Raw genomic sequence first — 20,410 nt, forward strand, 5'->3', positions numbered from 1 at the left:
TAATTTAAAGTGTATATTAAATAAAAATACGTGAATATTCATTTTAAGTTATTTTATGATCATAGTGAATTAGTAAATAGTTTTCAATAAATATTTTTCTCACTGATAATAATTTTTTGTGCATATAGTTACATTGTTGCCAAATTCATAGAAATCTGACATATGTCAGCTGATTTTGACAAAATTTTGACAGTGATAACCTGATAACTGATCAAATATACATTTTGCTACTAAATATTATTTAAGTGTTTTTTTGTAAAATAAATAATCATTTTAAATAACTTTTTATATTTATATAATTTATAATTTATAATTTATAAGTTTTAACAAAAATTCGTGTTTAAAAAAACAACAACAATAACAACATAAAAGTAACAAAACAATCATGATAAGTTGAAACTTTGTGTCAAAAAAACATCAAATAATCTGATGTTAATCACGTACAGTGTAAGTATATAATAAAACTATAATCTGAGATATAATTATTTTAAGTTTGTTTAAAAGATGAGGTTATGAAACAAGTCACAGTTTTGTTTATACATATAAAATAGGAACAAATATAAAAATCAAATAAACTGATGTTAATCACGTACATAGTGTAATTATAATAATATTAATCTGAGATATAATTATATTAAGTTTGTATAAACGATTAGTTGAGGTTATAAAACAAGACTCAGTTTTGTTCATAATATAGGAGTTTAAAAATTGGATAAGTATTTCACAAATTGAGTTTTTTGAATAGATAAAGCAGGGTAATTAAGATTTTGTGACTAGAAAGAAAAGAATTTGTAAATTGATACAACATAACGAGCATGGAAATCTGTGGGCGGACACGCTATTTGATATTTAAAAAATAGTTTAAAGTAAGTTTAAAAAATTTTTTTTTTAATATAAATTAGAAGCAAAAAAAAATTTAAAATATTTGCAATTTTCTCTAGAGAATCTCTTTTCTTGTTGAATCATTTCTTGATATTTTTTTTTGCCTATAAATGAGTGCAAACTAGTTTTTGAAGGTTATGTCCATATCATAATAATTGCGATCAATTGACCTTCGACACTTTGGTAAATCCCCAATTTAATTTAATTGATAGCACGTCGATCATAGAATATACATTGTAAAGTACCGAATTTATTTTATTTCATTTTTAAATGTAATATAAAAGAAAAAGAAGAAGAAGAAGAAGAAGAAGTTACACACGCATTTTTACTTCGTATTTTAATTTCGCAAATTTCTAATCAATTTTTGACATTAATATTTGCTTTATGTTTTTACAGATAAGACTTATCTACTGAAAGTTATTAATAGTGATAAATTTCCTTAATCATGATAGAGAGTATTAATAGAGATTTAGTTCCTATCAAGGCACATTATTTTCTTTACAATGCCGGTATGTATTTTTTAATTTTATATTCTCGAAAAGGTATTTTATTGAAAATATTAAATTTTTACTTTTTGTTTTATAGCCACTGGATGCATTGTGCCATTTTTGCCAACACTTGCAAAACAGTTGGGCTTTTCCGGATTTCTCGTGGGCACTATTTACACAATATTGCCAATCTCCGGATTAATTGCAAAACCATTATTTGGAAGTCTTGCTGACAAGTACAAACTTCATAAATCATTTTTTCTTTTTTTTCAAGCATTTTTAACTATTAGCTTTTTTACAATGCACTTTATACCCGAAATAATGACGACTGCGGATACTAGATTAAAATGTAGTAATTCACAAGCTTTTCTTGAATTGTGTCCTGAGAAATCATTCTCGAGGGATGTTTTGGATAATGTTATCAGCTCTAATAAATCCGAAGGCGACTGTCAAGTAATTTATATTTATATTAACTTTTGTAATTTTTATTTTCAAAAATTATATATTTTTTTTTACTATTTTTATTTTCTTTTTCAGATAAGTTGTCAGAGTTTGACAAAAATAAACGACACCGTCTGTACTCATTGGCATCTTTGTAATCCCGATGGAATTCCATTTAATTTCACTGCTCATTATGATATGTATCACGATTTATCGGTAATATTTATTTTTCAATATATATGAAAAATTTTATTTTATTATTTATTTAAAAAAAATTGAGAAAAATTTTTTTTTCTCTTTTGATGATATTTTAATATTAAAATGAATTTTGATTAACATTTTTTTTTTTCTGTTTTAGTTGAAAGATTGTGTTAATGTAAAAGTTGAAAAGGCCATTTTTCCTGATGGCCAGTCAACAAAAAGACTCTGTGATACTGGAGTGTCGACACCATGTAAAATTTCATGTCCAAAACATCCTGCAATGGATAATTTAATACGTCAATCGAAAAATTCCACTAGTTTATCACAGACCTCGACATATCAATTTCAAGTATTTTTATGGGCATCTATTACCAGTTGGATAGGAATGGCTGTGGTTGTTAGTTTAGGAGATGCCATTTGTTTTAATGTCCTTGGTAAGTTTTTTTTTAAATTAAATTTTATTTAAAAAAAAATAAATTGTTTTATGGTCATATATCTGGAAGTTTTAAGTTCCTGTGAGATAATTTAATTAATTAATTAAAATTTTTTAATAAAAATAACAATTTTTAATTAATTTTAGTTAAATAATTAAAATTTATAAAAAAAAATTTAATTTATTTTCCTTTTAATTGAAATTTATAATAAAAATAAAAATTTTCAATTCATTTGCAATGAATAATTAAAATTTATAATAAAAATAACAATTTTTAATTAATTCGCAGTGAATAATTGGTATTTATAATAAAAATAAAAAGTTTCAATTCATTTGCAGTGAATAATTGAAATTTATTTTTAAAAAAACAATTTTTAATTCATTTTAGGTAAATAATTGAAATTTACAATAAAAATAAAAAAATTTAATGTATTTTACTCGAATAATTGAAATTTATAATAAAAATAAAAAATTTCAAATCATTTGCAGTGAATAATTGAAATTCATAAAAAGAAATAATAAATTTAAATTCATTTGCGATAAATAATTGAAATTTATATTAATAATAATAAAAAAAATTTAAATTAATTTCAGGTGAAAATAAAAGAAAAGAATATGGCAAACAAAGAATGTGGGGCAGTATTGGCTTTGGAATATTTGGAATAAGTGCAGGATACTTAGTAGATGTATTTAGTCGTGACGAAACTAATAAGGATTATACTTGCATATTTTATATTATGCTAATAGCGATGATATTTGACATTATTGTCTCAGCAACTCTGACAAAAGTATTTAATAATTATCCTGTTATTAATTATTATAATTTATATTTTTAATTTATTAATTCATAAAAATTAAAAAGAACAAATAATAATATATAATAATTTAATAATTAATTAATTTAATAATAAAAATGTTACTAGAAAAATTTACAATCCGGAGAAATTGAACCATCTGTTTTATGGGAATTGTGGTCCCTAATGAGAGAAGGAAGAATTCTTGTTTTTACATTCTGGTGCATTGGATCTGGAATTTGTACTGGTGTTGTTTGGAATTTTCTTTTATGGTACACTGAAGAATTGGTACCACCCGGAACAGAATGGCTAAAAACATTGCAGGGACTCGTTATTGGCGTTCAAAGTTTTTTGGGCGAATTACCATTTAATTTTATATCGGGAACTGTTTTGAGAAAATTGGGTCACATTAACGTTATGAGCCTTGTTTTACTTGTTTATGCTATTAGGTTAGATGAAAAAATTAAAAAAAAAGAAATTAAAAATTGTTCTATTTATAAATTGTGAATTGTTTTTAAAATTACTAATTAATTTTTCAGATTTATGGCCTACAGTGTAATTTCAAATGCCTGGTGGATTATTTTAGTTGAAGTACTTCATGGACCATCACTTGGACTTTGTTGGCCGACGATGGTTTCTTATGGTGACAAAGTTGCGCCATCAGGAACTAAAGCAACAATTCAGGGAGTTATCGGAGCAATATTCGAAGGCGTTGGTAAAAAAAATTTTATCCTTGAAAAATAAAAATAGATAATTAAATAAATTAATTAACTTACTTAATTTCATTGCAGGCGTATCAGTTGGTAGTTTACTTTGTGGATACTTAATGGACGAATACAGAGGCGCTGTTACTTTCAGAATTTTCTCCGGTGGAGCTCTCATTTGGTTGACAATTTATTGGATTCTGCAATTATTGCTACGCAAAGCAAAAGCCTATCCTTTGCAACAGGGTCATAGTCGTAAGTAATTACGATTGTGATGCATGAAATTGCTTAGATAATTTTGCACGGTAACCATTTTTGTTTTCTTTTGCACAATCTTTATTTTTTTCAACAAATTTTAATTTCATTAAATTTTGTTTAATTTAATTTTGAAATTAATTTTATATTTTAATTCTTTTTCAGATTTAGCGAGTTACGCTCCCCCGAACGATGCCATTCTCATGACGATGAGTCAAGAACTTCAAACGTATTAACACTGCTGCCTCAGACATAAGGAAAAAAAAAATTAATTTTTTCTTTTTGAGCCCGATAACATAAAAACCGAGACCAAAGTCGTATAAATCTAAAAAGAAAAAAAAATACTCTCTTTCTCAAAAATAGGGGAAGCTTTTAAATCGTTTGCCATTTTGTTTAATTTTTTCATTGTTTATAGTCTTTGTCATTAAATTTTAAAATAATTTACAATCGATGTACAAATATAATTTGTGCGTGTTATTCACGTGTGATATTCGACAGTTTTTTTTTTTTATCGTTCAGTATTATACACGAATTTTAATCATTTATGTTTGCAAATACATTGTTTTCTTTTTTATATCAAACTTGATTTTCTTTAATAACCCATATGATTAAAAAAAAAAGGAGTGGAAAGAAAAATTAATTTTTTTTTGTTTAAGATTGCTCACAAAATATTTCAACTTTTATTCAGATAGTGAATTCGTCGTTAAAGAAGCTGCTGATCGAAAAGTGGAGACAAATCATAATAAAAATCTCCACCCAGCGATAGCGATCATGCAACATTTAAATTTTTTTTTTTTTTCACTGAATAATTAATTTTAGCCTATTGATTAGAAGCTACTAATTAATTTTTCTGAAAAAGAAAAAAAAAAGGAAAAATTTTCTTTTTTCTTTGAACAGCAAGGTCAAATACGAAAGACCTGATAAAATGTACAATATTGTTCAATTCATTGATATAATTTTTTTTTGTTTTTTTTTTTTTATCGATGTTGATTAGACCGGGTCGAAGTCAATATTTGACTCGAACGTGGTTCTATGATGGCATGCAAATTCGGTATTTCACCAGTTTGATCACTGTAATCATTGATTGTATTTCCAGTATTATATTGAATATTATCGCCGCTGGAAGATGCATGACTGGCCGATAATTGCGGTGAACATTGTTCTTTTGGTGATGCCGAAGCCGATAAATTTTTCACTGAACCAGTTCGAGATATTTCAGTCTCTAATTTTCCATGTAACTCCAAAATTCTACCTTGAAGAAGAAGATTTATTTCCATTTGCGCTTTATATTTTGATTCAACAGCTTGTAATTCTGATTCATGTCTTTCTTTTGCCTCCAATAATAGACGTTGTTGATCAATTAATTGATTTTCCTTGCGCGCTTCTTTATTCTCCAATTCGCCTAAACGATTTCTATACGCCTCGACAAGTGCTTTTCCATTTTCCACTTGTTTTCGTAGTGCTGTGAAAAATTGCAAATTAATAATATTAAATTTAAAAAAAAAAAAAGGAATATTAAATTTTCTCTTACTTTGCAATTCTTCAACGTATGATCGTTGGAGCATTTCGGCCGCCTCTTCTTTAGCCTCTTTCATATAAATATCTGTGCGTTCATGTTGTATTCGCATTTGCGCTTCTCGGAAAAGCAAAAATTGTTTTTTAATAGTACACAATTTTCTTTGCAATTCTTCAGCGTAATTCACTGTTTTCAAAGCCTCACGAAGTTGATTACCCGCATTAAATAAATCAAAACCAAGTGATTGTATATGCCGCTCGCCTTCCGATGATTTTTTTCTCTCACTTTTTAATTTTATTTCCAAATCTTCGATTTTATCCTTAAACGTTTGATTTTGTTGTTGTTCCTCAACGCACTAGAAAATTTTATTTTTAAATATTAAAAATTTAGTTTAAAAATTTTTTTTATTTAAAAAAAAGAATTTTATAAATTACCTTCGACTGCCAATGTTGTAAGGCCTGTGAACATCTTTCATCAATTGAACGAATTTCTGCTTTACTGCGATCCAATTCTGTTTTCAGTGCACTTTTCTCAGCGTCAAGAATTCTTAGACGATCATTCTAGAAAAAAGAAATTAATTATTTAGAGCAAATATTTTTTTTTTTAAAGAAAAATTTCGAAATTTACAAGAGCAACGTTATGTTCTTCAGAAACTCGTGAATCTCTCATTTTGCCAAATAGCCTTCGATTTCGTTCGGCAAGAACTTCTCGTCTCTGTCTTTCAAATTGTAATAGCATTTGAACGAGTTGCAATTGATTAATACAATCGTGATGTAGGCCGTCATCGTCCACATTTTCATCTTGTTGATCATCATCGCGTCTTCTTTGCTTTACTTTCGATACATTCGATCCTGTTTTATTAATTAATTATTTTTATTTTTTTTTCCAAAAAAATTTAATTTTATAAATTAAAGTCAATACTAACTTGATCGATTATAATCACTGGAACTATTTGTACCAACACAAGTTTCAATATAACGATCGAGAAGAATTGTGGGCGGCTCTGTATTGGCCTCTTGATTTTTTTGATTACAAATATCTTTAAGAAGATGTTCATAGGGAATAAAATCTAATGTTTGTGTACCAATTTCCTCTGTTTTTTTCGTTTTACTTGCATTTTGTTCGGTGCAATCTAATTTTTCCTCATTTTTTACAATATTATCCAATTTTATTGTTTGTGAAATGGGACAAAATCTTTGGACATTTGTATTCTTTACACAATCATTCATTTGCAATCGATGTTGCAAATAATTCGATGCACTATTTCTACTGCCCCTTGCATTCACAATTTCCAAAATCTGTAAAATTAAATTTTGTCAATAATGTATTAAATATTTTTTAACTATAAAATTTTCAATTTTAAAATATCTACCTCCTGATCTTCTTGCCAAGAATCATTTTTTCCATTTTGACTGACGTCAGTTTCTGACAATTTTTCCGTGATATTTGAAATGTTTTTTGATTTTGGCGATTGAAAATTAAATCTATCGGATTCAACTTTCTCGAGTTTTTGCGAAAGAATTGAGGACGTAATTAAAGAATTATCACCGCCACCAAATGTGAAATTTGAAGAAATCACAGAATTTGGCGTTGACGGTCGAGAATTCACACCGAGAACTCCATTTCCAAATGCGCCAAGTGCTCTCACAGCTGAATTACTCATTGGTTGTCTTGATGGCATCTGTCTTGAGTCCTGTGAAATAAATTTAATTAAACAATTAATATGTAAATAATAGAATACTAATAAAAGTAATTAAATATTTTTAAATTATATACCTTGACAGGTGTTGTTTCTGGAGTAGCTTCGACGGCCGCTTCAGGTGGTGATGTTCTACTTTTATTACCAGGAGTCGAGGGCGTTGATCTTATTTCATGAGGTTGTGTTTGTAAAATTGGAGGACTATGTGGTGGCATTATCATACTCGGAGACCAAAATGTATCATCCTCTCCAATTGTATCACTTCCAGGATATGGATAATCTAAAAACAAAATAATTATAACAAATTGTAAACGATAGATCCGATTCAAAATTAATATTTCCAACAAAAAACCAGATATAAATTTTAATAATGAACATTTTAATGCCTTTTATTTGTATTTTTTAAATAATAATAATAGCAATAATATTTATTTATTAATTATATTTTAATTTTTTTAAATTAAATTTTTTATTAATTATATTAAGTTATTAATAATATTTTAATAATAAACATTTCAAGGCTTTTAAACGGTCTTTTTTAAATTTTAATAAAAAAGAAATTTTTATAATTATTTTAAAAAAATAGTTCCGAATGTTAAAATCCCTTGACATTTTTATTGTTATAAACATTTTAAAAAAGATAGTTCCAAAAAATTTAGCAAACTGGTAAAAATTTATTGAAATTAGCAAACAAAAATTTTTCAAATTTAGCAAAATTAGTAACAAATCAGCTTCTAATTAGCAAAAAAAACTCATTAGTTTTTTTTAACATAAAAATTCCAGTGATATGCTCATATAATTATTTAACAAAAAAAGAATAAAAATTCTATTTTATTGACAAATTACCTGGATTTGGAGTGAAACGTGGATTTTTCGTAGGTACAACAATTTCCTCTTGATTTTTCCTATCTATAGTAAATTTTCCACATTCCGCTACAACGTCATGATGTTCCATTTTTTTCCACCTGTAAAACAAAATATTTAAAAAAAAAAAAATATTTAAAACACTTATTTGCTAAAAATGTGTTAATTTTGTCAAAAATTTTCTTTTTATTCAAAAAATCACCTTTGTTGACTAATTTCCGCTTCTTTTGACATAGTTATTAAAAGTGGATGCATCCTGACAGATTCCAACATTGGTTGTACAGTATATGAAAATGTTGATTCTGGATCTCGTTGATATTGTTGTTGAAGATAATAGACAAAATTACACGGGTACATTGCATACAGTCTATGAAAAAGACTATAGAGTCCCACCTTTAAGAAAAAAAACAATAAATTTTTCACTTTCGTTTCTATTAAATGTAAAAATATTTCATTTACTATTTTACCTGTAAGTGTAAAAAATAAAATCTATCCCACTCGACAGAAGTCGAATTCTGTGATGAAAGTTGAGAAGCTTGATTGTAATAAAATGTAACTAAACGGGCAAAAACTTCGAAAATGTCATGAAGATGTGGTCCAAGAACTCCCGGTATCATTGGCAATAATGTCACCAATAATAAAAGTGCACTCATTAATGATAAAGTTTCTCCCTCCATCTAAAAGAAAAATATATTATTTTAAATTACAGAAAAAATTGATCATAACGAAAAAAAAAAGAAATTACTTTTAGTAATTTAAGAAGTTCTTTAAAGAGTTGATGATTAGCAAGCTTAAAAAGCCAGGTGGGTTGACGACGTGCCACATGGCCCAAGAGTGTAAGAGTCAGTAGTTTTTGACCTTGATTATTCGGTTTGGCAAGAGCTTCATACAGTCTATCCAGCAAGTGTTTGTCATGTGGCTCTCGAACTTTAGCCAAAACATCAATAGCTCTATTTGAATTTGTTGAAAGATAATATTCAAAGAGTCCATTAACTAACCAGTTGTCTTTAGCTGTGAAAATTGAATATAAAAAAAAAATTAGTTATAAAAAAAGAAAATTAAAAATAAAAAAATTCCAAAACAATTTGAAAACTTACTCGATAGGAAGTGTTCGTGAAGAACTGTTTTTGTTTCATCTACCTCGCTGGGTTTATTAGACTCAAGCAAGGAAAATAATTCTGGACCGCCTATTGTATTGTTACTCATTCCGAAGGTGAAATTGTAAAATTGAAAATTTTTAAATCTACTCCGACCATCAGACACTGGTTAGCGAGAAAAGTTTGGCGTGTAGGTGTACATTTCTTGAAGCCATTGGTCAATTGTCAGAGACCAGCTTTCGGTGGATATCCCCAACTGAATTTGTACCTGAATCAACAAAAATAAAAACAATTATTTTGAAAACATATTTAATATTTGTTTTTAAATATACTAAAATACTAAAATTAAATCAACAATAAATAATAATATAATTAGATATTTCAATTTAATTTTATTAATTAACTCAGATATCAAACGTCGTCTAATTTCTGAATCCTATCCTTTGAGATAAAAATAGAATTATATATAAAAAGTAAATTAAAGAGATTGTCATACAGAAGAAGGTATACATTTTTGACTATATTGAAATCAAAAATACTTGACAGTTGAAAAAAAAGAGAATGTAACAAAAATTGTCATTTACAAACAGTTGTTGTTAAACAATGACATTTCCAATTAAAAAGAAAAAATACCAAAAATTACATTCTACAATAATTAACAACAATTTACGCAAAACTATATTGAAACTACCATCTTGAAAATAAAATACAACAATACAAAATCATAACTATAAACCAAAGTGACGTAAAGCTAATTTTGAACTTCACTAATTGCTTTTAAAATATTTGTTTATCCAAAAGAGAAATATTTTTTTCTTAAATTGAAAATATTTCATTATTATTAGTTCAATATGAAAGAGGTTAAAAATATGACATTTCACACAGGTGATCAGATGTGACAAAAAAAAATTGTATCGCAAATTACGTCAAATTACTACTTGTACTGCAATTGTATGTACTTTAACTGACAGCAGGGATTTGATTTACCGTATAAAAAAAAAAAAAAAATTTTGTTGATCATTAGTGAAATGACCGTAAAATGTATATTTGGAGTTTGATGTGAACACTTTTTTACAAACTATAACAAATTAATCGACACTCGCATCAATAAATTAATAGCAAAAAAAACAAGGGTCTTAAAAATTAATAAAGATTGCAAAAAATTAAAAAAAAAAAAAAAAACTTACCCGAGGGTCATCGATGTGTCGTTGAGAGACAGACTTCCCCAGATCCCGCAAGGTTTATGGCAGAACTCCACTTGGATTTTGGAGCTGCTAAAAACGCCATCACCGGGGCATTTAATTACTCGATCGATGAAAACGAAATCTTTCTCACCGACTAGATTTGAAAATTTTTTCAAATTTTTACCGCCATTTTCACAAAAATTTATAGAAATTAATTAATTTTAAATTATTATTTTTTTCTCCATTGCTTATAGATAATTTTTTTTCTATTTATTAATTTTAAAATGTAAATAGATTAAAAAAGTAAAAATATTTTAATAAAGAAAAAAAGGCAACAAACAATATATACCAGACTTTCATTTTTTATTCAAAGTATAATTAATTATACAGAATTATCTCGTGTGTATTTCTTAATAGACTACCTAAATTTTAAATATTTAAAAATAAATTATAAATCAATTACAAATTAAATCTTCCACTAGAAAAAAAAAATGATCTTATTGAAAAAACTAGAAAAAAAAAAAATTTTATTAACTATGTGTAAAAAAATTTCAGTCGTTCTGAACACTGAGAATCAACTACTCTCCTATTATCAATATAATATCTTATATCAAACTCTTATGTTACAAATTATTTCCTATTATTTAGTGGAAGTTGCTGAATAAATAAAAAAAGAAATTATAATCTTTAAAATATATTTTTAAAAAAGACAATTTTTTTCGAAAAATGTTGCAAAGAGTAATAAAAATGAAACTTGAAATGATAAACATTTTCGGTATTTTCTTTTTTTTTTTTGCAATCGGTAACATTTTTTAATTACTTTTTTTTTTGTTTTTCTTTACAAATTAATTAACGTCTCACTCGTGTGTTATCTTCTATCAGTTCGACTGCCATTTCTGTAGCTTCCACGACCGCGAGTACTATTTTTTGTTGTTGATGATTTTGTTCCTGTTTCACTTTTACTCGATGTCGAACTACTTGATGTTCCACTTGCCGGAGTTGTTGCATTGCTCTGTATTGCCTAAAGTAAATTAAAAAATTAATAATTTTCATATTAAATAATTAATTTTCTCAAAATCAATTTCAAAAAATATACCAAAGGTGCTCTTCCACTATTTCCCGAAACATTATTTGCATTTCCATTATTTGTTATATTACTGTTGGCATTACTTCCTGGTGGACCGGAACCACTTTGATTAACTATTTGTTGTGCAAGTGCAGGATTTGGTTCACTCATATTTAGTTGTTCATTGATAACCATACAAAATTCTCCAATTTTTTGTATATCACCATTTTTTCCTGAATATAAAGTTAAACATTGTCTCCAAACTGATGCATAACCTTTTGTTAATCTCACAATATCACCAGGTACCAATAATGTTCCTGGTTCGTCCCAAATGGAGACATTCATACACGCTGTATTGTCAGCAACTTTAAAAGTTCGAACTTCGCGGTTATCTTTGGTAATTGTAGGATGTCCAACTTCGAGAACAATAAATACGACATTGATATTCTTTTGACCCGGACGAATATCTTTTATTAACACGTGTTCCATTGTTTTATATTCTATTATTTAAAAAAAAAAAAAACCAAAAAAAAAAAACTGACACTCAAATTTCACTTGATTAGAGAAAACTTGACAGTGGCTACAACGCCTAGTTCTCCTTTTTCATTTTTGTTTGTTACATTAAAAAAATGTAATATATAACTTTTAGATATTTAATAAAACTATTGAGTCACTTTTTATTTACCGTTGCAAAAAAATTATACTCGGGAGGATAATTTAGATAATATTCTAAACGTCAGTTTTGTTGGCAACAGCTGATGATGTCAGCCATAGTTTGAGGTTATGGTCACTAAAATTCGTGCTGATATTTATTGTATACTTTTATTATTTTTTTCAATTCTGAACTGTATGGAGTAATTAAATGTTTATAAAATTGAAAAAATCGGTCATTTTTAACTAAATAACAATTTGTAAACAGACATGTAGTGAAGTCATGTAAAAACCGGTAAGAATGACGCACAATACGTATTCTTACGCAACGTAAATCAGAAGTATTTGAATTTTATTAATTTGAATGAATAATCTTAAATAATAGTAATCTAATTTAAATAATAAATTTAGATAATTTAACAAATTAATAAAATAATTAAAAAAACTAAAAATTAAATTAAATTATGAAAAAAAAGAAAAATTGATAGTTTCTTCACAGCCCCATATTCGCGCGAAAACGCAATATATGGATTTTGGTATATTTCAAATAAATACAATATTTATAAGTTTCGTGGTAAATCTATTAAAAAAAAGAAGGGCTCGTGTTCCCCCTTTTAAATCAATGGTTCTTCAATTTATTTACAGTTTATTCGGAGTATGCACATTAGCGATGGTACGACGATAGATCAGAGTGCGTAGTTTCCAATAAGGATCTACGATTGTGTTCAAAAAAAAAAAGCACTGTATTTTTTCCTTTTTTTTTTTAAATTGATGAATACTTTCTAGAAGTTGATTGGTTTGCCAAAATAGGCAGCAAGATGAGCTTCTCTTAAAGCCTCTGAACACGTCTGAAAAACAAAAAATAAATTATTTTTCTCCAATTCGAGTAAAAGAAAAAAAATAATAAAATCACTTACTGGATGCGCGTGACAAACTCTCGCAACGTCCTCTGCACTCGCACCATATTCCATGGCAAGTACTGCTTCATTAATTAATTCACCAGCAACGGGTCCAATCATATGAACGCCAAGAATTTTATCCGTACTATTGTCAGCGAGTACTTTGACAAAGCCCTCAGTTTCTAAATTTGTTTTCGCTCTCGAATTCGCCATAAATGGAAATTTACCAACTTTATAATCGATTCCTTCTTTCTTGAGATCCTCTTCTGTTTTTCCCACCCATCCCACTTCGGGATGTGTGTAAACAACACTTGGTACACAATTATAGTCTATGTGAACAGCGCCTTTAAAAATAAAAAATTATTTTATAAAAAGAAAATAAAAAGGAGAAAAAGAAAATAATATACCTCCGGCAATGCCTTCGACTGTGATTATACCCTCATCTTCAGCTTTGTGCGCCAACATTGGTCCATGAATACAGTCACCAATTGCAAAAATACTGGAAAATTCAAATTAAATAAATTAAATTTTTAAAAATAAATTAAATTTTTTTTAGGTAAAAAAAACATACTTTGGTACAACTGTTTGGAAACGATTATTAACTGGTACTCGTCCTTTTTCATCTCGTTCAATACCCATTTCTTCGAGACCCAAATTTTCCGTATATGGTCTTCGTCCAACGCAAACCAATAAAACATCGCAGCCCAATGTTTCTTTTTTACTAGAATCTTTGACATCTTCAACGGTGACTTGAATTTCACCACCACTTTTTGAAGCGCCTGTTACTTTTGTTCCTAATTTAAAATTAACTCCCTGTTTTGTTAATACTTTCTGTAGTGTTTTGCTCACTTCACCATCAATTCCAGCTCCGCCTATCGTACTCATAAATTCAACAGCTGTCACCTCTGAACCCAATCTTAAAAAAAAAAAATTTCATTTACTTTTTTCTAATTAAAAAAATAATAGAAATTTTTGAAATTACCTCTGCCATACTGATCCTAATTCAAGACCAATTACACCGGCTCCAATGACAATAAGCCTTTTTGGTACTGGATTCAATGATAGTGCACCAGTTGACGAAACAACGGTTTTTTCATCAATATCAATACCAGCAAATGGTGTCACTTCACTTCCAGTTGCAATTAAAATATTTTTTGCATTTATTGTAGTGCCAATTGAACCATCGGGATTTAATGAGCTAACTTGATTTTTTCCCGTTATCTTTCCATGACCCTTAACCCATTCGACTTTATTTTTCTTAAATAAACCAGCAATACCGCCGGTCAATGCTTTCACAACATTATCCTTTTGTTGCAATAATTTATCCAAATCGAGTTTAACATTATCCACTGAGAAAAATTAGAAATAAAAATTATTAGAAAGAAAAAAATATTTTTCGAATTATAATATTCATACATACCAATAACACCTCTTTGATTTAAATCACCACTATGAGCCATGTGATAATAATGAGAATTGTTGAGTAACGATTTCGATGGTATACAACCAACATTGAGACAAGTACCACCTAAAGTTGGATTTTTTTCCACGCAAACAGTTTTCATTCCCAATTGAGCGGCTTTAATTGCTGCTACATAACCACCTGGACCTGCTCCAATAACAACAAGATCTGCATCCAATGTACTTGCATACCTTCGTTGTTGTACTGCTGATATTGCTGGATTGATAACTCGTTTCATACAATTTGGCTGTAAAAATTGAATATTTATTCCCTTTTTTCGAAAATAGTGATTAAAATAAAAAAATCATTTTTGTTAAAATTCTCTACGATTAAAATTCAAATATTTGGAGGTTAAATAAAAAAATTTATTAACATTATTCTAATAATGTAAACATTAAGAAAAAATACAAATACTCTCAAAAATAAAGTAATCAAAAAATAATAACTTATAATTAGAAATGAGTAGACAAAAAAAAAAATTTCTACCAAATTAAAAACGACTTAACATTGGCACGTGAATTAGAAATACATATTTTTTGGTTGTTGTATAATACAGACATAACCAATATTTTTTTGGTAAAATATATAATTAAAATAATACAATGTACTGGAATAACGTCTATTTTTACAAAAACAAAATAGTTTTTTAAAAAAAACGATTAAATATTCCCTTAAATAAATAGAATTTGTAAAAAGATTGTCCTTCAAGAGTTCACGAAGGAGACTTTTTTGTGGGGGTACAGTAGAAAATTTGTTCGTGTCAATTAATTAAAATAATAAATAATTTTTTACATACCCTCACAGAAACGGCCATAAAATTCCACAGATTGACCTGCATTGTTGCTGTTAATATTTATTATTATATTATTCGAATAAGAAAATGAAAAGAATTATGAGCGCAGGTCAAGCGCAGGTACTAGCAGAAAAACTAAAGCAAGCTGAAGTTAACTGCTTTCTAGATGTAAAGTTGCACTATAATCGATTTTATATCGATTTGGTTTAAAAAAATAGAAATTGCAAGAGGAATTGTTAAAGACACTTTTACTATACTTATTTTATAAAAATTAAAAAAATTGTTTTTTTTTTTTATTTAATAATTTAAAAAAATTACTGTACAGTAACATCGAGCTGATTAGTAAAATAGATAGCAGCCAATCATGAGATTGAGAAATTTCCTGCAATTGCCTGATTGGCTAATGTCTTTTCTGCTAATCTGCTCCATTGTAACTGTACCCTAAGGTAATTTTTTAATAATAAAAAAAAAATAACAATTTTAAAACCGGAATGAAAACTTTAAATATGTTAACAAAATTTAACGCAGACTATATTGCAACATTATATTTTGTGCTGGAAATTATTTGCATAAATATTAAAGGCATATCCGGTTTTGATAAATATATTTGATAATCTATTTTAACTGTGTAAGTGAAATAAACGTATTAACACTAACAATGAAATATTCTCTTTGATTGTTGCATATTAATTTAAGAGATGCCCAATTTCTTAATGTGTGAAATTCAGAAGTAACCAATGGTTCAGAATATATAATTTGTTCACTATCAGTGATTGTACAAAAATTTTAGGTACGTATTATTAATTTATTTTTTTTTTTTAATAGACATTTTGAGATAATTATTTATTAGTATATTGAAAATCAAATTATAATTAAATATTATTGTTTATTAAATTTTTTTAAAAGAAAAGTACAATAATAAAATGTTTTTTTATCAAATAGAATGAGAATTAGGTTTTGAATAATTAATTTTTTTTTTGTCAGCTAAAATTTTGTTAATTGTTAATAAATTTTATTTAATTTTGTTAACTAAAACGGATAAAAATAAATTAATTAAATCAGGAATTCGGAATATTTTAATGAATGCAAATTTGTTATTAACTGGACATCCTTGGCATTTAAAGTAGAAATATTATTCTCATAATGTATTTAAAAACCGGCGTTTAGTTTTATACGGTAAATAAAAGGAAAGAACTGCATTTTTAGAATTTAAAATTCTAATATTTGATTTTCAATATTTTTCTAAGTTCAATATAAGCATATGTTGTTATACATTTTAGGTTAAAAGATTAAAGTCCACATTGTGATACTTGTTTTGGACAGAAAGTTTAAATATGATTTTCATCACTAGCAAAACTAGTAGAATCTTCTTTCGTTTTATAGCGGAATGTAGATTTAAACAAAATGAACTAGTCAAGGTAAGAACACTATTTATTTTATTATTTAATTTTTTTTATTTATTTATTTTTAACAATCGAGCAGAAAAAATAAAATAAGCATTTCGTATGCAAAATTTTTTTTTTATAAATAATTAAGAAATAGAGATTATTTTTTTCCAAGAGGAGAAAAAACAATTTTCTTTTTTAGAGAATAAAGTTTTAACGAAACATAAATTTAGAAAATGTCCTTTTTATTTTATAGATATCAACTAGTAAATTCTCAGTTAAAGCTGATTTAACTGGAGATGGAAAAGTATTTAAAAATGCCGAAGAAGTTGTATCAGACATTGAAAATGGTTCAAAACTTTTAGTTGGTGGCTTTGGACTTTGTGGAATACCTGAAAATTTAATAGATGCTGTTTTAAAAAGAGGATCAACTGATTTAACAATTGTTTCCAATAATGCCGGTGTTGATGATTTTGGACTTGGAAAACTATTAAAAGAACGAAGAGTTAAGAGAATGATTTCCTCTTATGTTGGTGAAAATGCAGAATTTGAAAAACAATATCTTCAAGGTGACCTTGAAGTAGAACTAACACCTCAAGTAAATGTTTTTTTTTTTTTTATGAAATGAATTTTTATTTTGCATTGCGAAAAAAAATGTAATTTTGTAATAATTATGTAGGGCACTTTAGCCGAACGTATAAGAGCGGGAGGTGCTGGTATTCCAGCATTTTACACTCCCACTGGTTGGGGAACAATTATACAAGAGGGTAATGTTGTTGTTAAATACGATAAATCAGGTAAAGCAGAAATATCAGGCGATGCAAGAAGTACTCAAGATTTTAATGGACGAAATTATGTTCTTGAAACTGCAATTACCGGTGATTTTGCCTTAATTAAAGCATGGAAAGCTGATAAAGCGGGTAATTTAATATTTCGAAAATCAGCAAGAAATTTCAATCCAGTTATGTGTAAGGCAGCAAAAATTGCAATAGCCGAAGTTGAAGAAATTGTTGAAATTGGACAATTGGATCCTGATAATATTCATGTACCCGGTATATATGTAGATAGAATTATAAAAGGTTTAGCGTACGAAAAACGAATTGAGGTAAATTGTAATTTTGCAGTCAAATTTTTTTTGTTAATTGTTAATAATAGATTATTAAATTTTGTTTAGAAAAGATTAACGAAACAATCGGTGAAACCTAAAAAATCAACACCAGCTGGCAAGGCTAGAGAGAGGATTATAAAACGAGCAGCTGCAGAATTTAAAAATGGAATGTACGGTGAGTTTTCTACTCTATTAAACAAATAAAATTCATAATTGAAATTTTTAATTAATATTACCTAATTTTGCTTTTTGTATAGCTAATTTGGGAATTGGCATACCGATGCTTGCCAGTAATTTTATTCCAAAAGGAATGAAGGTGACATTACAATCAGAAAACGGAATTTTGGGATTAGGTCCATTTCCCGATGAATCTGAAATTGATCCCGATTTAATAAATGCCGGTAAAGAAACTGTTACCGTTTTACCTGGCGCTTCATTTTTCAGCAGTGATGAGAGTTTTGCGATGATAAGAGGGTATTTTTCTTCAATTTTATTCGTGCTTTGACTTTTTTTTTTTTAGATAGTAATAGAAAATTACCTTATTTATAATTAAAGGGGTCACGTCGATTTAACAATTTTGGGAGCAATGCAAGTCTCACAAAATGGAGACTTGGCAAATTGGATGATACCGGAAACAATGGTTAAAGGAATGGGAGGAGCAATGGATCTTGTATCTGCTGAAAATACAAAAGTTGTTGTCACAATGGAACATAAAGCTCGTGATGGAAGTCCAAAAATTTTAGCCAACTGCACATTACCAATTACTGGTAATTTCTTTCAATTATTTAAAAGAAGAACAAAGAATTATTCTATTTTACCTAAATTTCGAATTTAAATTTCAAAAAAATTGACATTTTTATAGGTCAAGAATGTGTGGATTTAATAATTACCGATTTGGCAGTTTTTGAAGTAATTAAAGGAGAGGGTCTGAAACTTATCGAAAAAGCACCGAATGTTGACATAAGTGAAATCGTCAGTTCGACTGGCTGTGAATTCTCCGTTTCTGACGAATTAAAGGATATGATTCAGGTTTCCCAAGATGAGTCCTAAATCAGTTTATAAACTATATAACTGAACTGGACCAATTTTTTTTTATTTAGATTAATCAAATAAAAGCGAAACTAATAAATAGGTGCAATGAACAATTTTTGTATTATAAAATAATGGTATTTTTAAAGTTATGACTGGAAATTATAGTTATAAAACAAGTTACTAAAAATAATAAAGCTGAATATTTGGTAATTAATTCTTATTTTATATTCCCAAAATTATTGCTAAAAAAAAAGGTAAAGATAAAATTTTTGTGTTTTTTATATCTTTATTTCTTTTTAATTTTTAAATCGGAAAAAAACATACCTCTACCGTGTATTTATTATACATAATATATATTTTATAATAATTTCTATTTTGTAGTCATTTTTATTCAAAAATACTTGAACACTCAAACTCACGATTGCTACGAGCATCTTCTAGCTTTATCACTTCATATGATTACATACTTTCTTCTTTATACATAAATAAAGGATAATAGGATATGATAATCCTAAAATCTTAACAATACATAATTGTCTTTTTTTTTCACAAACATGTGTACATACGTTGAGAATAGTGTAATAGGCACATTGATAGACTTTTTCTCGTAACATCAACAGTTGTGTTTTGTTCTTCCAACTATTATACAATATAATTTTCTTTTTTTTTTTACTTTTTTTTTTACATTTAAACATTCTATTACCACCTTTGTTTACAATATCAATATCATTTCAGTGTTTAAAATGATGCAAAAATAGAGTTTCTACACTACATATAAAAATTACTATTAAGAAAACATATTTTTTTTTTTTTTTTAAAAAAAAGCGATTCAGATATAATGGCACTTACAGTTAGAGAATAGAAAACTAATATTTTATTTGATTGACATTTAAAATATAATATTACAAATGTCGGAGAATAAGAAATTTTACTAATTTCAAAATTATAATTAATTTATTAGATAGTAGTAATGATTAAAAAAAAAACAATTGGAAAACAGTGTTTGTTGAAAAAAAAGTTTCCCAATAAAAAAAAAAAAACGATAAGTAACCATTATTAAAAAGTTTTCTACGAAGAAGGTATTCTAAACTTAAAATTGTAACTAAATTAAATTGTTAAGAAAAAAAACAGTTGAACTTGATTTGTTTTGAAATTTTTTTTTTTAGAATTATATTTATATAATAGTTTATCTTAAATACATTCAGGGACTTGAAAAAATTACTTTTAATCGTTAGCACCGATAAATGAATTTAAAATTTCAATGAATGATAAAAGTTAATTTTTTTTTTTTAGAAAAAAAGAAATATTCGTTGTGATAAATACGCAATTGAGTAAATCAAGTATTTTCAGTTATTAATTAATTATAGAAAACATAATTTGTCTAAATGAATAGCAAAAGAAAATAGAATAAGAAATAAATAAAATTAGTTATTTTCTCAAAAAAAGATAATTCTTT

The 20,410-nt window shown here is 27.1% G+C and overlaps 5 protein-coding genes across 7 annotated transcripts; 2 read left to right on the top strand and 3 right to left on the bottom strand.

Moving 5' to 3' along the window:
• Window positions 1–189: 189 nt before the first annotated feature.
• Window positions 190–4,772, top strand: LOC127288709 (major facilitator superfamily domain-containing protein 6). 3 transcript variants are annotated; one of them, XM_051316327.1, is made up of 10 exons: window positions 190–447; window positions 1,279–1,391; window positions 1,468–1,823; window positions 1,908–2,027; window positions 2,170–2,446; window positions 3,040–3,233; window positions 3,369–3,688; window positions 3,779–3,954; window positions 4,031–4,198; window positions 4,364–4,772. In XM_051316327.1, exons 2-10 carry the CDS (start codon window positions 1,328–1,330, stop codon window positions 4,432–4,434), a joined length of 1,746 nt encoding a protein of 581 aa, XP_051172284.1. In that variant the 5' UTR covers window positions 190–447; window positions 1,279–1,327; the 3' UTR covers window positions 4,435–4,772. The 3 variants fall into 3 exon arrangements, with proteins under 3 accessions (XP_051172284.1, XP_051172285.1, XP_051172283.1); XM_051316328.1 differs by lacking the exon at window positions 190–447 and adding an exon at window positions 494–866 and having other exon boundaries at window positions 4,031–4,248; XM_051316326.1 differs by lacking the exon at window positions 190–447 and adding an exon at window positions 495–866.
• LOC127288707 (hamartin) lies at window positions 4,586–10,672 on the bottom strand. The gene is made up of 13 exons (XM_051316325.1): window positions 10,562–10,672; window positions 9,375–9,642; window positions 9,023–9,288; window positions 8,745–8,954; window positions 8,480–8,670; window positions 8,260–8,378; window positions 7,491–7,693; window positions 7,087–7,407; window positions 6,640–7,012; window positions 6,342–6,565; window positions 6,149–6,274; window positions 5,730–6,069; window positions 4,586–5,660 (listed from the first exon to the last, which is right to left on the bottom strand). The coding sequence occupies exons 2-13, from the start codon at window positions 9,481–9,483 to the stop codon at window positions 5,176–5,178; spliced, it is 2,967 nt and encodes a 988-aa protein (XP_051172282.1). The 5' UTR covers window positions 9,484–9,642; window positions 10,562–10,672; the 3' UTR covers window positions 4,586–5,175.
• Window positions 10,673–10,902: 230 nt separating this feature from the next.
• LOC127288710 (SOSS complex subunit B homolog) lies at window positions 10,903–12,585 on the bottom strand. The gene is made up of 2 exons (XM_051316329.1): window positions 11,655–12,585; window positions 10,903–11,579 (listed from the first exon to the last, which is right to left on the bottom strand). The coding sequence occupies exons 1-2, from the start codon at window positions 12,111–12,113 to the stop codon at window positions 11,427–11,429; spliced, it is 612 nt and encodes a 203-aa protein (XP_051172286.1). The 5' UTR covers window positions 12,114–12,585; the 3' UTR covers window positions 10,903–11,426.
• A 175-nt stretch (window positions 12,586–12,760) lies between these two features.
• On the bottom strand, window positions 12,761–15,599 carry LOC127288711 (dihydrolipoyl dehydrogenase, mitochondrial). Its single transcript, XM_051316330.1, has 7 exons — window positions 15,433–15,599; window positions 14,595–14,883; window positions 14,157–14,523; window positions 13,746–14,090; window positions 13,582–13,673; window positions 13,193–13,518; window positions 12,761–13,123 (listed from the first exon to the last, which is right to left on the bottom strand). Exons 1-7 carry the CDS (start codon window positions 15,472–15,474, stop codon window positions 13,058–13,060), a joined length of 1,527 nt encoding a protein of 508 aa, XP_051172287.1. The 5' UTR covers window positions 15,475–15,599; the 3' UTR covers window positions 12,761–13,057.
• A 295-nt stretch (window positions 15,600–15,894) lies between these two features.
• On the top strand, window positions 15,895–19,164 carry LOC127288713 (succinyl-CoA:3-ketoacid coenzyme A transferase 1, mitochondrial). Its single transcript, XM_051316332.1, has 8 exons — window positions 15,895–16,219; window positions 16,710–16,847; window positions 17,071–17,412; window positions 17,494–17,919; window positions 17,989–18,097; window positions 18,180–18,396; window positions 18,478–18,689; window positions 18,785–19,164. The coding sequence occupies exons 2-8, from the start codon at window positions 16,764–16,766 to the stop codon at window positions 18,970–18,972; spliced, it is 1,578 nt and encodes a 525-aa protein (XP_051172289.1). The 5' UTR covers window positions 15,895–16,219; window positions 16,710–16,763; the 3' UTR covers window positions 18,973–19,164.
• Window positions 19,165–20,410: the final 1,246 nt, after the last annotated feature.

This window comes from Leptopilina boulardi, unplaced genomic scaffold, assembly GCF_019393585.1.
Source record: "Leptopilina boulardi isolate dan_hultmark-lab unplaced genomic scaffold, ZJU_Lbou_2.1 LbouV2_392, whole genome shotgun sequence".
NCBI lineage: Eukaryota > Metazoa > Arthropoda > Insecta > Hymenoptera > Figitidae > Leptopilina > Leptopilina boulardi.

Coding starts and splice junctions, on each gene's coding strand:
- LOC127288713 (XM_051316332.1), top strand. CDS start 16,764: ATGATTTTCATCACTAGCAAAACTAGTAGAATCTTCTTTCGTTTTATA. Junction 17,413..17,493: donor AAGTAGAACTAACACCTCAA/GTAAATGTTTTT, acceptor ATAATTATGTAG/GGCACTTTAGCCGAACGTAT. Junction 18,397..18,477: donor AGTTTTGCGATGATAAGAGG/GTATTTTTCTTC, acceptor TTATAATTAAAG/GGGTCACGTCGATTTAACAA.
- LOC127288709 (XM_051316327.1), top strand. CDS start 1,328: ATGATAGAGAGTATTAATAGAGATTTAGTTCCTATCAAGGCACATTAT. Junction 1,824..1,907: donor AATCCGAAGGCGACTGTCAA/GTAATTTATATT, acceptor TTTCTTTTTCAG/ATAAGTTGTCAGAGTTTGAC. Junction 2,447..3,039: donor CATTTGTTTTAATGTCCTTG/GTAAGTTTTTTT, acceptor AATTAATTTCAG/GTGAAAATAAAAGAAAAGAA.
- LOC127288711 (XM_051316330.1), bottom strand. CDS start 15,474: ATGCAGGTCAATCTGTGGAATTTTATGGCCGTTTCTGTGAGG. Junction 14,884..15,432: donor TTATGGCCGTTTCTGTGAGG/GTATGTAAAAAA, acceptor CAATTTTTACAG/CCAAATTGTATGAAACGAGT. Junction 13,519..13,581: donor AGTCGAAGGCATTGCCGGAG/GTATATTATTTT, acceptor TTATTTTTAAAG/GCGCTGTTCACATAGACTAT.
- LOC127288707 (XM_051316325.1), bottom strand. CDS start 9,483: ATGAGTAACAATACAATAGGCGGTCCAGAATTATTTTCCTTGCTTGAG. Junction 6,275..6,341: donor AAGAACATAACGTTGCTCTT/GTAAATTTCGAA, acceptor TCTTTTTTCTAG/AATGATCGTCTAAGAATTCT. Junction 6,070..6,148: donor TACAACATTGGCAGTCGAAG/GTAATTTATAAA, acceptor AAAATTTTCTAG/TGCGTTGAGGAACAACAACA.
- LOC127288710 (XM_051316329.1), bottom strand. CDS start 12,113: ATGGAACACGTGTTAATAAAAGATATTCGTCCGGGTCAAAAGAATATC. Junction 11,580..11,654: donor ATAGTGGAAGAGCACCTTTG/GTATATTTTTTG, acceptor AATTTACTTTAG/GCAATACAGAGCAATGCAAC.